General features: G+C 42.1%; 1 protein-coding gene across 1 annotated transcript in view; it reads left to right on the top strand.

Moving 5' to 3' along the window:
• SCN11A (sodium voltage-gated channel alpha subunit 11) overlaps positions 1–12,651 on the top strand; it is a 113,351-nt gene that overhangs the window by 86,122 nt on the left and 14,578 nt on the right. The window contains exons 19-23 of the mRNA XM_004614562.3: positions 1,916–2,089; positions 7,898–7,999; positions 8,432–8,701; positions 9,743–9,796; positions 11,720–11,861. Coding sequence (XP_004614619.3) covers positions 1,916–2,089; positions 7,898–7,999; positions 8,432–8,701; positions 9,743–9,796; positions 11,720–11,861 — 742 coding nt within the window. The remainder of the gene's footprint in view (positions 1–1,915; positions 2,090–7,897; positions 8,000–8,431; positions 8,702–9,742; positions 9,797–11,719; positions 11,862–12,651) is intronic.

The following is a 12,651-nucleotide window of genomic DNA, read 5'->3' as shown; positions in this document are numbered from 1 at the left end:
CTTTACACCTGTGTACTCTCAGGTAGAAGAAACTGAACACACCCTGCCAAAACTTGTGATCAGAGGCACCCTCATTCATCTGTTTGCTGCCGTGTTAATTATTCTGCAAATATAAATGCAGATTTCTTTAGAACCATCCCAGGGAACTTCCTTCATTTCTAATTGCTGATCCTTGGCCTAGGGTTATCTGTATGTGTATTCTTTTCATTGACAGTCTATTTTTATTCAAGCAGTGAGATTCTTTCACCTACTCCAGGTCTAGGTGGTATCTACCAGGCTCTATAGTAGGCAGTGGGAAGCAGTGGTGGTGTCAAAGGTCAGAGACACCTGCCTCCTGGGAATCATACAAGAAAATCTATAATTGGAGAAGCAGCAGAATGCATGCCATTCTTGTTCTCATGCAAAGAAGAACATTCTAGAACATTTTGTTTTATTAGACATATTCGCAGAGAAATAAAGACAGGAACCCAGAACACCTTGACACTGTATATCTAGAGAAAAGCAGTCCACTGTCACCTGGAAATTTGTTGAACATGCATGGTCTGAATCATAACAGAGGTGATTTAAGCTTATTTGAGTTTGAGACCCTAGACACAGTCTAGCTAAAGCTCAGCTGCTGATAACAGCCTGCTCTTCTATCAAACTTACTTGGTCCTGCTGAGCCATTTGGCTGTGTCTACAGAATAAGAGGAAATTAGCTCCTGAAATTCAGATTCCTCTCTCCTCAAGAATCAATCAGATAATTCTCTCTCTTCGAGAGCTTGTAGTTTAGTGAGGAAGACAGATAGGGTCCAGATCACTCTAGACAGATCCTGGGAATGTGTTCAGAAAAGAATAGGCAACCGAGGGTCACGTTGGAGAGCACCTAACCCAGCCTTGGTGGACTATAGTTTTCTTTAGAAAACACCAGCTGAGATGAAATTAAAAGGCTGATGAGAAACGAGCAGGTCAAAGCCAGAACAGAGGACATTTTTCAAGGAAAAGCCAATTTGGAAGTGGGAAGTGATATTCTTCTTTTTGTATTCACTTTCCCCAGTACTGTGGGGTCTGAAAGTAAGGGAAGTTTCTCCTCCCTTCAATGACTGCCCAGTGTCCTTGGACATGTCCAGAGCCTGCATCTTTTTTTCTCTTTTCTTTCATTCTCAGTAACTCTGTAAGGACAGAAGGACAACTTACACTTTACAACTCACACCTTAGTTATATGGACCCTGAAGAGTCTCTCTCTCTCTCTCTCTCACATACACACACATGCACACGCACACACACATACCATATTGGGTCACAGAAATTTATAGGTGTGACATGCAAAGGGCTCGCTCCCAAGTTTAGGACATCTCCCTTTCATAATCACACTCTGCAGGTGTTTAAAGCAGTTGACCTGGGCAGCTCTGAACCAGAGCATCTCTTACTTCTGCACGTCTCCACAAATGAAATGATGGCATCTGCAGGGAGCACTAGTGTCCATCGAGATAAAGCTGTTGGTGGAGGAAGATAGATGGGCATGAGGATCTAGTGTGTAGGCTCTGGTGTTTGGGCCTGGTGACGTAAGCAGTGGAGAGCCACCAAAGGACGCCTCTAAGGCCATTTGGATGCCAAGATGGAAAAGATGAATGAGATATTGTTGGTAATAGTTAAAAGGACTAGGAACACCAGGAGATGTTATAACAATACCAGAGGAAGATGCTCTTATATTCCAGGGATTGTGGTGGTGGCCTGGGGAGTTAGAGTGGTAACAGAAATGTAGCAGGATCCTTTCCATTATCCTAGTTTTACTGACTCAAACGATTGACTTGGGACAGCACAGACTACATGCTTTGGGGAAAGAAATCTTGTCATCTTATTAAAATAAGAAATTGAAAGTCAGGAGTTCTATCAAATATTTAACCTGGACTATGCCTATGTTTTATCACTTCAGGTATTTGAAGATGATTTCCTGGAAACGAGACCTCAAATTAAAGAATTACTTAATTACACCGACAAATTTTTCACATTCATTTTTATCCTGGAGATGGGTTTGAAGTGGGTGGCCTTTGGATTTAGGAAGTATTTCACCAATGCCTGGTGCTGGCTGGATTTCATCATTGTGATTGTAAGTTTATCATCTCTACGTTCCTTGTAGACTGGAGTGGGGGAGAGGAACAGGGGAACATTGGAGCTCCTTTTTTAAAAAAATATTATGTTTCATATGGTACCTCTTCAAAGTATTGCTCTATCTGAGATAGATCTACCTGGACCTATTCTTGGTTTTCTTACCTCCACCAACTTCTTCTTCCTTCTTTGTTTGCTTGTTTCCTTCTTTTGCCAATATGGCAGTGTTCTCGGGATTTCTTCCTGGCTCTGCTCAGGGATCACTCCTTTTGGCTTTAGAAGATCATGTGTGGTGCCTGGGATCAAGCCTGGGTCAGCCACACACAAGGCAAGTGCCTACCATTGCTCTGGACACCAACTTTTACATTTCTTTTCAAAACTTCTCAAAGCAGGTTAACCAATAGATTAGATTGGCCTTCACTTTGATTGACAAGAAAAATGAACATTTTTACTTTAATTTAATCTGCACAACAATGTTCCAAGTTAAGAAGAATGTTCCATTACCTACCAAATAACAGGCAAGGAAATATGAAGCTCAGATAATCAGCAACTTGTCCAGGCAAAAATGGAGTTTGCACCTTGGTATGTATGGTGCAAAGGCCAGTTATGGTTATAGTAGATTACATTGATCGTGGGCTTTCTCTGTGATTCTGTCATATCCTTTACAGGTGTGCATACACACACACACACTCCCTCTCTCTCTTTCTCTTTTTGACCATTGCCACAGTCTTTCCATGTGGTAGTCACTATGATAGTTGGCTGAGAAAACATTTTCTAAATTTCCCAGCTACAAGTGGAAAAGGTAAGATGCAAACAAGTAATTTAAAACCCTTCAAATTTGACATCTCTTCCCTTTCTTCTTTCTTCCCCCTCCCCCCTTTTTTGGTTTTTAAGCCACACATGGCAGTGCTCATGGCTTACTCCTGGCTCTGTGTTCAGGGATCACTACTGGTGAGACTTAGGGTGACCACATGGGATGCTAGATTGAACCCAGGTCAGCAGCATGCAAGGCAAGCATCCTACCCACTGGACTATAGCTCCGGCCCCAACATCTGTGTCCTTTCTACCATCAACAAATTAAATAGCGGTTCCATCTATTCCATCTATTTAAAGTGGTCAACACAGCTTCTGGAAGACCAATATATTGTTGGTAAATATAAACAGGCCAAGAGGTTCAGGCACTTAGAAAGGCATCAGTGCCATAGGAGCTTCAGCTGGTGCAACACATGCTCATCAACCCCGACAACTTCTAGAGTGCAAGTTACTCTGCACCCATCATCTGACTGGGTCATAAAGAGGGCTCCATGCGACAGTAAGCAGGTGGTTTCTAGGAACCTGTGGCTTTTTGACCTAAGTCTGGAAGACTGGCCCTAAAGCTATTCGTCTACTTATTTTGGGTGTGACTGTAAGCAAAGTCCCTAGGGCTTTTATTTGGTTGGTCACACCTAGTAGTACTTAGGGTGTTACTCCTGGCTCTGGACTCAAGAATATTCTCCTGGTGAATGGGCACTGGTGAAGGGATGGGTTCCCGAACTTTGTATGAGGGAAGCATGAGCACAAAAGTGTATAAATCTGTAACTGTACCCTCACGGTGATTCACTAATTAAAAATAAATAAATTTTTTAAAAAAGAATATTCTCCTGGTGGTACTTACCATATGGATGACAGGGATCAAACCGAGCACAAGGCAACTGAGCCATCGCTCCAGCCCCAAATATTTTGATATATGTTTTCACTGGATAAGATTAAAATGTGTGGTACTAGAAATTACCCAGAGTTGGCAAAATGCAATATGGAAAATGTAAATCTAACAATAACACGTTAAAATATCAAAACAATGGTCTAATGGTATAGTGACAAAAATTAAAAGGGTCCAAGACCCAGACAGTTTTTTTTTTTATTGAATCACCGTGAGACACAGTTATGCAAAACTTTCGTGTTTGAGTTTCAGTCTACAGTGAATGAACACTCATCCCTCCACCAGTGCACGTTCTCCACCACCAAAGTCCCCAGTACCTCCCTTGTCCCAACCCTCCCCCTGCCTCTGTGGCAGACAATTCTCCCCCATACTCTCTCTCTATTTTTGGGCATTATAGTTTGCAATATAGATACTGAGAGGCTGTTACATTTGTTCCTTTATCTACTTCCAGCACACATCTCCCATCCCGAACGATCCTTCTAACCATCATTGACTTAGTGATCCTTTCTTTATTCCAGCTGCCTTCTCCCTGAGGTCATGAGGCAGGTTTCCAACTATGGAGTAATATTCCTGGACCTTGTGTCTACTGCCAGACAGTTTTTCAAGCAAGTTTGGCCAATTTCAGAGGAGCAGATGAAATATTTTTTGTTTTCCCAAGATTCATAGATTGAGCTTCAAATGTTAAATTCAAACCCATCACTGTGTTGGTCTTTGGAGCTGGGTATTTGGGACATAGTAAGGTGTCATTTGAGGCTCTGGTATCATATCTTAATCTGAATGGAATGAGTAACATTATGAAAGAGCTCCCATGCAGCTTCCCTTCTGTTCTGAGAAGACAGTAAGAAAAAAGATGGCCACAGTGAGTCAGGAAATAAGTTCTGCTAAGACACTCACTCTTGGGCTTCCCATTATCCAGAACTGTGAGAAGTACAGTTTTGTTTTTTCTAAGCCCCAAGGCCATGCTATTCTGATAGAGCTGCCTGAGCTAGGACAAACAGTTACCTCAACCTTATTCAGACTGTGACAAAGAATAGGAAACGAGAAGACACTTGCAAATTTAGTTTATGTGACAAGCAGAACTCTGATAAAAAAAAATGAAAGAGACAAAGATGATAAAAGAATATAATTTTGTAATTATATTTGTAAATTACAGAAAAAGCATTTGGTGAGTGTGGCCCCCTATTGCTATTGTTAGCCGTAGCACCAGACACAAATAAAGATGTATCTCCCAATTCTATCTGAAACAAGTCGCAGCTCCTTCTAAGGCTGTTGAGGGTTCCATCTAAAATGGTAGGCGAGAAAGAACACGACTGCATTGCTGTGAGAATCGAATGAGAGAATTAGGTGAAGATTCATTTTGTGCTGCTTGTTGATCAAGGTTATATAAAATAATCTTTAAAATTGGGGGGGGGAATGCAAACACAAGCACAAAAATATAGTTCTACTTCTACTGTATCAAAATGTCTAACTTTGGATTTCTATTCAACAATAAAATAACTAGAACTTAGGACAGGCTAGCGATTGGAGATATAGGAGCAACTGCTTTGCAAATGTAAGGGCTCGGTTTGATCCCAGCAGCCACCTGCCACCAAACACACAGATCGTGAAGATACCATTTGTCTTATATGTAACAGAAAATTTTATGTAAAGTACATAAAAAACTCTACAGACAACAAGAAAAAGACAATCCAAAGTAAGAATAGCAGAAGCATGCAAACAAGCATTTCATAGACGGCATTCTAAGGGTTAATACATATATGAAGAAATACACACTGGTTAACACTGATGTAGTTGGACTGAGGAGATATCTCAATTGTTGGAGTACATGCACACATGAAGTATTGAGTTCATTTCTCAGCTCCATATGTCTCACACCTCAACATTGCTGGGCTGTTGGTGTGTAGCCTTGTGGGTCCCCTGAATGCCACCTGGCTGACCCTAGCAGCCCCCAGCCTGAGCACCATGCACAGATAACATAACCAGAATCAAGATTACTATCCATGTTTTAAATTGTGTTATTCTGTCATATTAACTCATTCGATTTCTCTCAATTCTCCAGCATTTTACTGGCACAAGAAAACTGGAAGGATTCACAGGGAATGTTTTTATATAAGAGTGAACACTGACAGCAGCTTATTCAGAATATTATAACTCACTTGCTCTCCAGAGCAACCCCTCTTGCAAGTAGAGCCTCCAAATTTTGATCTTTTTAAAATTTTATTACATTTTTTGTATTGGATCACTGTGAGAAACGCAATTACAAAGTTATGCATGATTGCTCTCTCTGTCTCTCTCTCTGTCTCTCTCTCTCTCTGTATTATGGTTTGCACAGGTCCTGGAAGGTTATCATCTTTATTTATTTCTGTAGTTATTTTTATGGTGGCAAACTAGAATCTGAGGCCTCACATGTGAAGGCAGGCATTCTGTTACTGAACTATATCTCTGCCCCCCAGTTGAACCTATGAAGGCTCTGTGTCATCACTGAGGGGCTGAAAAGGGGGGTGGAGAGATTCTCAGGGGTCAGCACTGTGTGAGTACTGTCTGAGCATGTCCCTGGTGACCCTTAACTTGCTGGTCCAGAGTATTGAACTGTCCAGCCTATTTAGCGACGTATTCCCAGGAGAAGCTCCTGAGCACTTTGGGAGCCCCTGCCGCCCACCCAACAAAGCGATCTGCAGAAAGTGATCTTCATCTTAAACACATATTTTTCATCCCAATATGTGATCCCAATATGTCTCTCCTAATATAGTTCTTCTGAACTGCCAGGACTTAGGGTTAGAATGTCTGTAAATACATTAACTGAAAAACTTTCGCAGTGAATTAAAAAAAGTTTTCAGTTAATGTATTTACAGACATTTGAACCCTAAGTCCTGGCAGTTCAGAAGAACTGTATTAGGAGAAACTATTGGGATGAATTTCCCTAAAGGAAACTGCTCGAGGGAAAATATTCGCAAATAAATCATTTATATTTTTAGCTTTAGATTTTGATGCTATTTCAAACTAATAGAAAAATTCATCATACACTTTGTATTCAGTTAGAGTATGGAATGGGGAAGTTGGATCACTCTTCGCAGTGCTCAGCGAGACTTGTGCTCTGTGCTCAGGAGTCATTCCTGGAAGCGCTCGGCACTGAACCAGAATCAGCCACATGCAAGGATCAAACACTTTACCCCTTGTACTGTCCCCAGCCCACACACTCACTTAAAATGCCTCTTAATATTCCCCTCCTGAGTCATCAATCATTAACATTTCACCCCACCTGCTTTGTCGTTTTCTTTTCTTTTCTTTTCTTTTCTTTTCTTTTCTTTTCTTTTCTTTTCTTTTCTTTTCTTTTCTTTTCTTTTCTTCTCTTCTCTTCTCTTTTCTTTTTCTTTTCTTTTTGTAGCTTGCTTGAGGTTAATGCTTTGTCCCTTTGTGCTAAGCATTCCCAGTACTTACGTATATATATTTTTTCTTTTTGGGTCACACCTGGCGATGCACAGGGGTTACTCCTGGCTCGTGCACTCAGAAATTACTCCTGGAAGTGCTCAGGGGACCCTATGGGATGCCAGGAATCGAACCCGGGTCGGCTGCATGCAAGGCAAACGCCCTACCCGCTGTGCTATCGCTCCAGCCCCTCCCTTAAGTATTTGCTAAGAATGAGGATACTGTTTCAAGTCGATATAGTGCAAGGATCCAAGTTTGAACACTGATCAATATCTAATACAAAAAACCCATTTAAATGCTATCAGTTTTCACAACAAGACGTTTATGGCTAATTTTCTCTCCTCATCCCTTGTCCCTTCAGCCTCGCGGCCCCACACCAATCCAGAACCCCACAGAACATATCCTTAGTTTGGGTTCCTTTAATTCCCGGTTGTCTCTGCTTTTCGTTGTCTTTTATTTAATAAATAATGCGATGGCTCCGTTCTTACCGGTATGGACTCCTGCTCTGCCAGACAAGGAGCGTTATAGCCTCTCTGCCATGCTTCTCCTTGCAGCAGTGCCCGATAATCCTATGTGGGTACAGGGCGCCTGCCTCTCTTCCCCAGGGAATGAGAACGCTCCTGCCCCATTGGCTTCCCCTGACCCCAATTTAGGGGCCTGACCTATGAACTGTCTTCCTGCCAGGTCTCTGTGACAACACTCATCGATGCAGGAATCTTGAGACCTTTCCGGATTCTCCGAGCACTGCGGCCCCTCAGAGCCCTCTCCCAGTTCGAAGGGATGAAGGTACAGGTGGAGACATGGAGGTCTGCTGGTGGGGAAAGGGACCACTCATAGACCACCACCTGCTGTGCTTAGACTTGGCTTCCCTTAACCTGTTTTTTTTTTCTGGAGTCCTTTCCATTTCACTGCTGAGAAGTGATGCTGAGAAGAGTCCAAGAACCCGTGTACGAATTTCTGTGATGGTTCAGATGGACTCAGGTTTCCATTCAGTGCAGAGACAGGTGGCCCAGAGACCTTTCACACCACCTAAGGCTGTATGGAGAGGACCCTTCATCCATGGAGATGAGAGCTTGTCCTGTGGTAGGGGAGGGGGGCACGAAGTAAAGATGGGGCACCCTGAGACTCAGCCCAGCATGCCAGCCTCCTCCTGGGGAGATGGAGAACGTGGGTGAAACTCACTCACGTTATGTTCTTTCTCTGTTCTGTCCCCTTCAGGTAGTGGTTTATGCACTCATGGGTGCCATACCTGCCATTCTGAACGTTTTGCTTGTCTGCCTCATTTTCTGGCTCATCTTTTGTATCCTGGGCATAAACTTTTTTTCTGGGAAATTTGGAAAATGCGTTAATGAGACAGATGGGAACTCAGATCTCAGTGATAGCATTGTGACAAACAAAAGTGAATGTGAAAGCAGAAATTTGTCCTGGACCAACCTCAAAGTCAATTTTGACAATGTAGGAATGGCGTACCTTTCCCTGCTGCAGGTGGTAAGTGCACTCTCTGTGTCAAGAAAGGGAGGTTGTTTCTCAGATCATAAAATACAGTGCCGCTATTGATGTGACAGAGCCAAAGTCCAGTTCCTCCCAGGCGGAGGAGCAATACCCTCTGAAGTTCTTTCTCACGGAACACCTCCAACTTTCCTGTCTTCTGAGCGTCAGCTGTTGAGAGATATCCTTGTAAGGATCTCAGAACTGTTCTTGTTGCCCTGCTCTCCAGAGCCCCAGCCCCAAAAGACCTCAGATATTCTGATGCTAGTAACAGTTCACTTTGGTGGTCAGTCCCAGGTCAAGCCCCCAGGTCTCGGGCAGATGTAGTGAACCTCAGACTTTTGAGGCTCAGGCTCTTTCCAACAGTTGCTCCATAACTTCTCTGGCAATTTTTTGGTTTGATTTTTGGATCACAGCTGGCAGTGCTCAGAGCTTACTCTTGCTCCGTGATCAGAGATTATTCCTAGTGGTGCTCAGTGAACCAAATGTGTTCCTGAGAATTTAACCCAGGTTGCCAGCTCTGAGGTCTTAGCTGTGGTGCTATGTGTCTGGCCATCTAGAAAATTTTAAGGCAGAACCTGATTTTTCTCCATCCCATAATCATGACTCTTTTTTTTCCAGTTTTTTTCAAAGTAATGAAGTAATGAGCATATCTCATGTGTAAGTTTAAGCTTTACAGCATGATGGTCTGGTTTACATATATTGCAAAAATGATTACCATAATTGGTACATATATCTTTTCATATAGATACAACAAAAAGAAAATAAATGAGAAGAGAAAAAATTTCCCCATGACAAGAACTTATTTTTTAAAAAAACTTTTTTATATCTCTATCTGAGCAAATGGTGAAGAAAAAAATATCCAAGACAGTCATCCTTGAATTCCCTCCTACTTTATATTTATTAGGACATTCTGTTTTAGGAGGGTGGGTACATCAGCTTACATACATCTGCCCACTGGATCTTGCTTGCCTTTTTATGGTACTCATATAATCATGGCAAGTCTATAATTGTGCCCATGTTTCTGTGCTTTTATTGCAGGCAACATTCAAAGGTTGGTTGGACATTATGGATGCAGCAGTTGATTCTAGAGAGGTGAGTATGTATGCCCATGTTCTACAGTGCTGGGGTTAAACTAAGGATGGTCTGACACTTGGACAGGCCAGAACTTCTGACATCTGTAGTCACATTTTTCTGCCCTTTATTGTTGATACAAAATCCATCAAATAGGGAAGGACTCTTATGTATCCTTCCAAGCAGATGATCTAGCATGATCCAAAGTTTAGTGGTCTTTCTCCATAGTAATGACTCAGGTAGGAGTTGGAGACAGGAGTAGCAGAAACCTTGGTTTTCCTCTCTCACCTCTTCTCCAAATGGGCAAAAGACAACTTTCAAGGGCAGTTGCAGTTGACCATGGAAAAATCTTAAGATTGATTTAGGTCTGAGCAAGACCTTATCACACTCCAGCCTCCATCAGAGGTATTTCTGGTAATTGCCAAGTGTTATGTAACACTATATTCACAGTCACTGTCATCCCGTTGCTCATCAATTTGCTCAAGCAGGCACCAATAATGTCTCCATTGTGAGACTTGTTGTTACTGTTTTGGGCATATTGAATATACCATGGGTAGCTTGCCAGGCTCTGTCATGTGGGTGAGATACTCTTGGTAGCTTGCCAGGCTCTCGGAGAGGGACAGAGGAATCAAACCCGGGTTGGCCATGTACAAGGTGAACGCCCTACCCGCTGCGCTACCGCTCCAGCCCAACATTATATTATAGTTAAGAAATAAGTGACCACGGATTCTCAAAGTTGGAGGAGTACTCAGCTATTTGGTCTATTCATAGTGCCCAGATGGGAAGACTGAGGAACAGGAAAGAAGAGTGTGGTTCTGAGTCATTGAGTTGAATTCAGGGAGTTGATGGGTGAACCAAGACCATCCATTGTTTGTATTTTTATGTTTATATTTTACAGTTTTCGTGGTGGTATTTTTCACATTTTTCCTATCATTGCACATATTTGTGTTGTTCAGTTTGATCTGAAGAATTGAGGCCTGCCATGCTTTAGGTGTTCAATGTATTTGAGCTGACAGTAGCAGTAAGTGTGGCACGAATAACACTGTAGTAGTAGAGAAAACCTATTTAAAAAAGAAAAGAAAATAGGTTTTGTTTGTTTTTTGGTTTTGGGGTCACACTCTGCTGTGCTCAGGGCTTACTCCTGGCTCTGCACTCCGGGATCCCTCCTGGCAGGCTCAGGGGCCCACAGAGGGTACTGGGGATCAAACCTGAGAAGATTGCATGCAAGGCAAGCGTATGCTTATCTCTCCAGCTCTAAAAAAGGAAATATTTAAAAAATAATAATGTACTCACTATTTTGTGTGAGTACAAATTACCTCCATCCCAATTTCCCTCAGGTATCTATCTGCCTTGGGCTGGGACAGGGAAGGAGTGGAACTTCTATACAGATGCATGACAAAAGTGGGGTGTGGCTTATATGTATTCCCGGAGGAAACGGTAGATGGGTAGAGAGGTGCCTGATGCTGATCCTGGAACATTCTAGCTATCCTGGTTTCCAGCTTGAGAGCCTTCTAGGATAGATTTTCTAGAGACATGTTCACATGATATGTGTAATCATGCCACTCCCCTCCTAAAACCTCTGAGTGACTCACCATTGCTCAAAGGAAATAGCCCCCCCTGCACCCCCACTGCAGCCTCTCCCCACTGGGTGGTACCACTCAAGCTGTGCTGGGGAAACTGGAAGAAGGGTTCCTGGTAGGGTCATTGCCATCCCGAAGCTGAGCAGTTCATGCAGATGATGAGAAATACTTAGAAATATTTAGAGAAGTACTTCTAAATGATGCAGTTAACTAGATAAGACAGTTAGGCTAGTTAGAAGAAGGCAGTTAGTTTCATCATCTAGTATTCCTGATAAGACAGTTAAGATATTTTATGCTTTTTTTTCTCCTCCAGTAATTGGCTTTTGTTTTTCCTCCCTCTCGCTGAAAAAAAATTCTCTAGAAGCAAGAACAGCAGCCAAGCTTTGAGGAGAATATATACATGTACATTTACTTTGTCGTTTTTATCATCTTTGGCTCATTCTTCACTCTGAATCTCTTTATTGGTGTTATTATTGACAACTTCAACCAACAACAAAAAAAGATAAGTATGCATGCATCCTGACTTGGTCATTCTGCCTCTCTTTCCCAAGGGGCTTGAATGAAGCCTGGCCCTGGTCTAAAGTATTGTACAAAATAACCTTTAACAGCTGCATGAGAGAAAAAGAGATAACCACCTGGAGAAAAATTCTGAAAATATATATGGGTAAAAAGAAGACAGCTGGTATCTCTTAAAATCATGTTTTCACTTTCTATTCTATCTTCTTAAGCAATGGATATTATTAAGGTGAAATCTGAAATAATTGCACCCTAGTAGAAATCCGCTGCCACCAGGATGAGTATTTATGATACTGTGGTCATGTTTTGCTCAATTTCTAAGTGTATTTGTTGCACCAGGTAATAAGATTAAATCTTCTTTCAGCAAACTGTGTCTAGGTTCTCAATATCCAAGTCGCAACAGATTTATGGAACTCACTTGGAAAGAAGATGGTTGGGGTTACAGAAGGTTTAGCAAGATATTTCCCCCCCCAGGTGTTGTAAGAAACAGATATTAATTTTTCTGAATCTAACGGCTATGGAAGCTTTGTAGTAAATGTGAAAAAGGAAAGTTAAAAAATTTAAATTTCCCATAAAGTGATACCACCTTAGATTTAGCCTCTTGCCATTTTGGTACAATCTCCTTCAGTAGTTTTTAAAGACCTGTCTCCTTTTCGCAGTGAAATTACACGATACATTTTGGGGCGGGGGCTCTTTGGTGGTGATCAGGATTTTCTCCTGCCTTAGAGCTTGGGGCTTTCTTAGGGGTCACACCTGGCCCTCCTGCAAGCAAAGTGTGAG

This window comes from Sorex araneus, chromosome 4 (assembly GCF_027595985.1).
Source record: "Sorex araneus isolate mSorAra2 chromosome 4, mSorAra2.pri, whole genome shotgun sequence".
NCBI classification, from domain to species: domain Eukaryota; kingdom Metazoa; phylum Chordata; class Mammalia; order Eulipotyphla; family Soricidae; genus Sorex; species Sorex araneus.
This window is presented reverse-complemented; position numbering and strand designations above follow the sequence as displayed.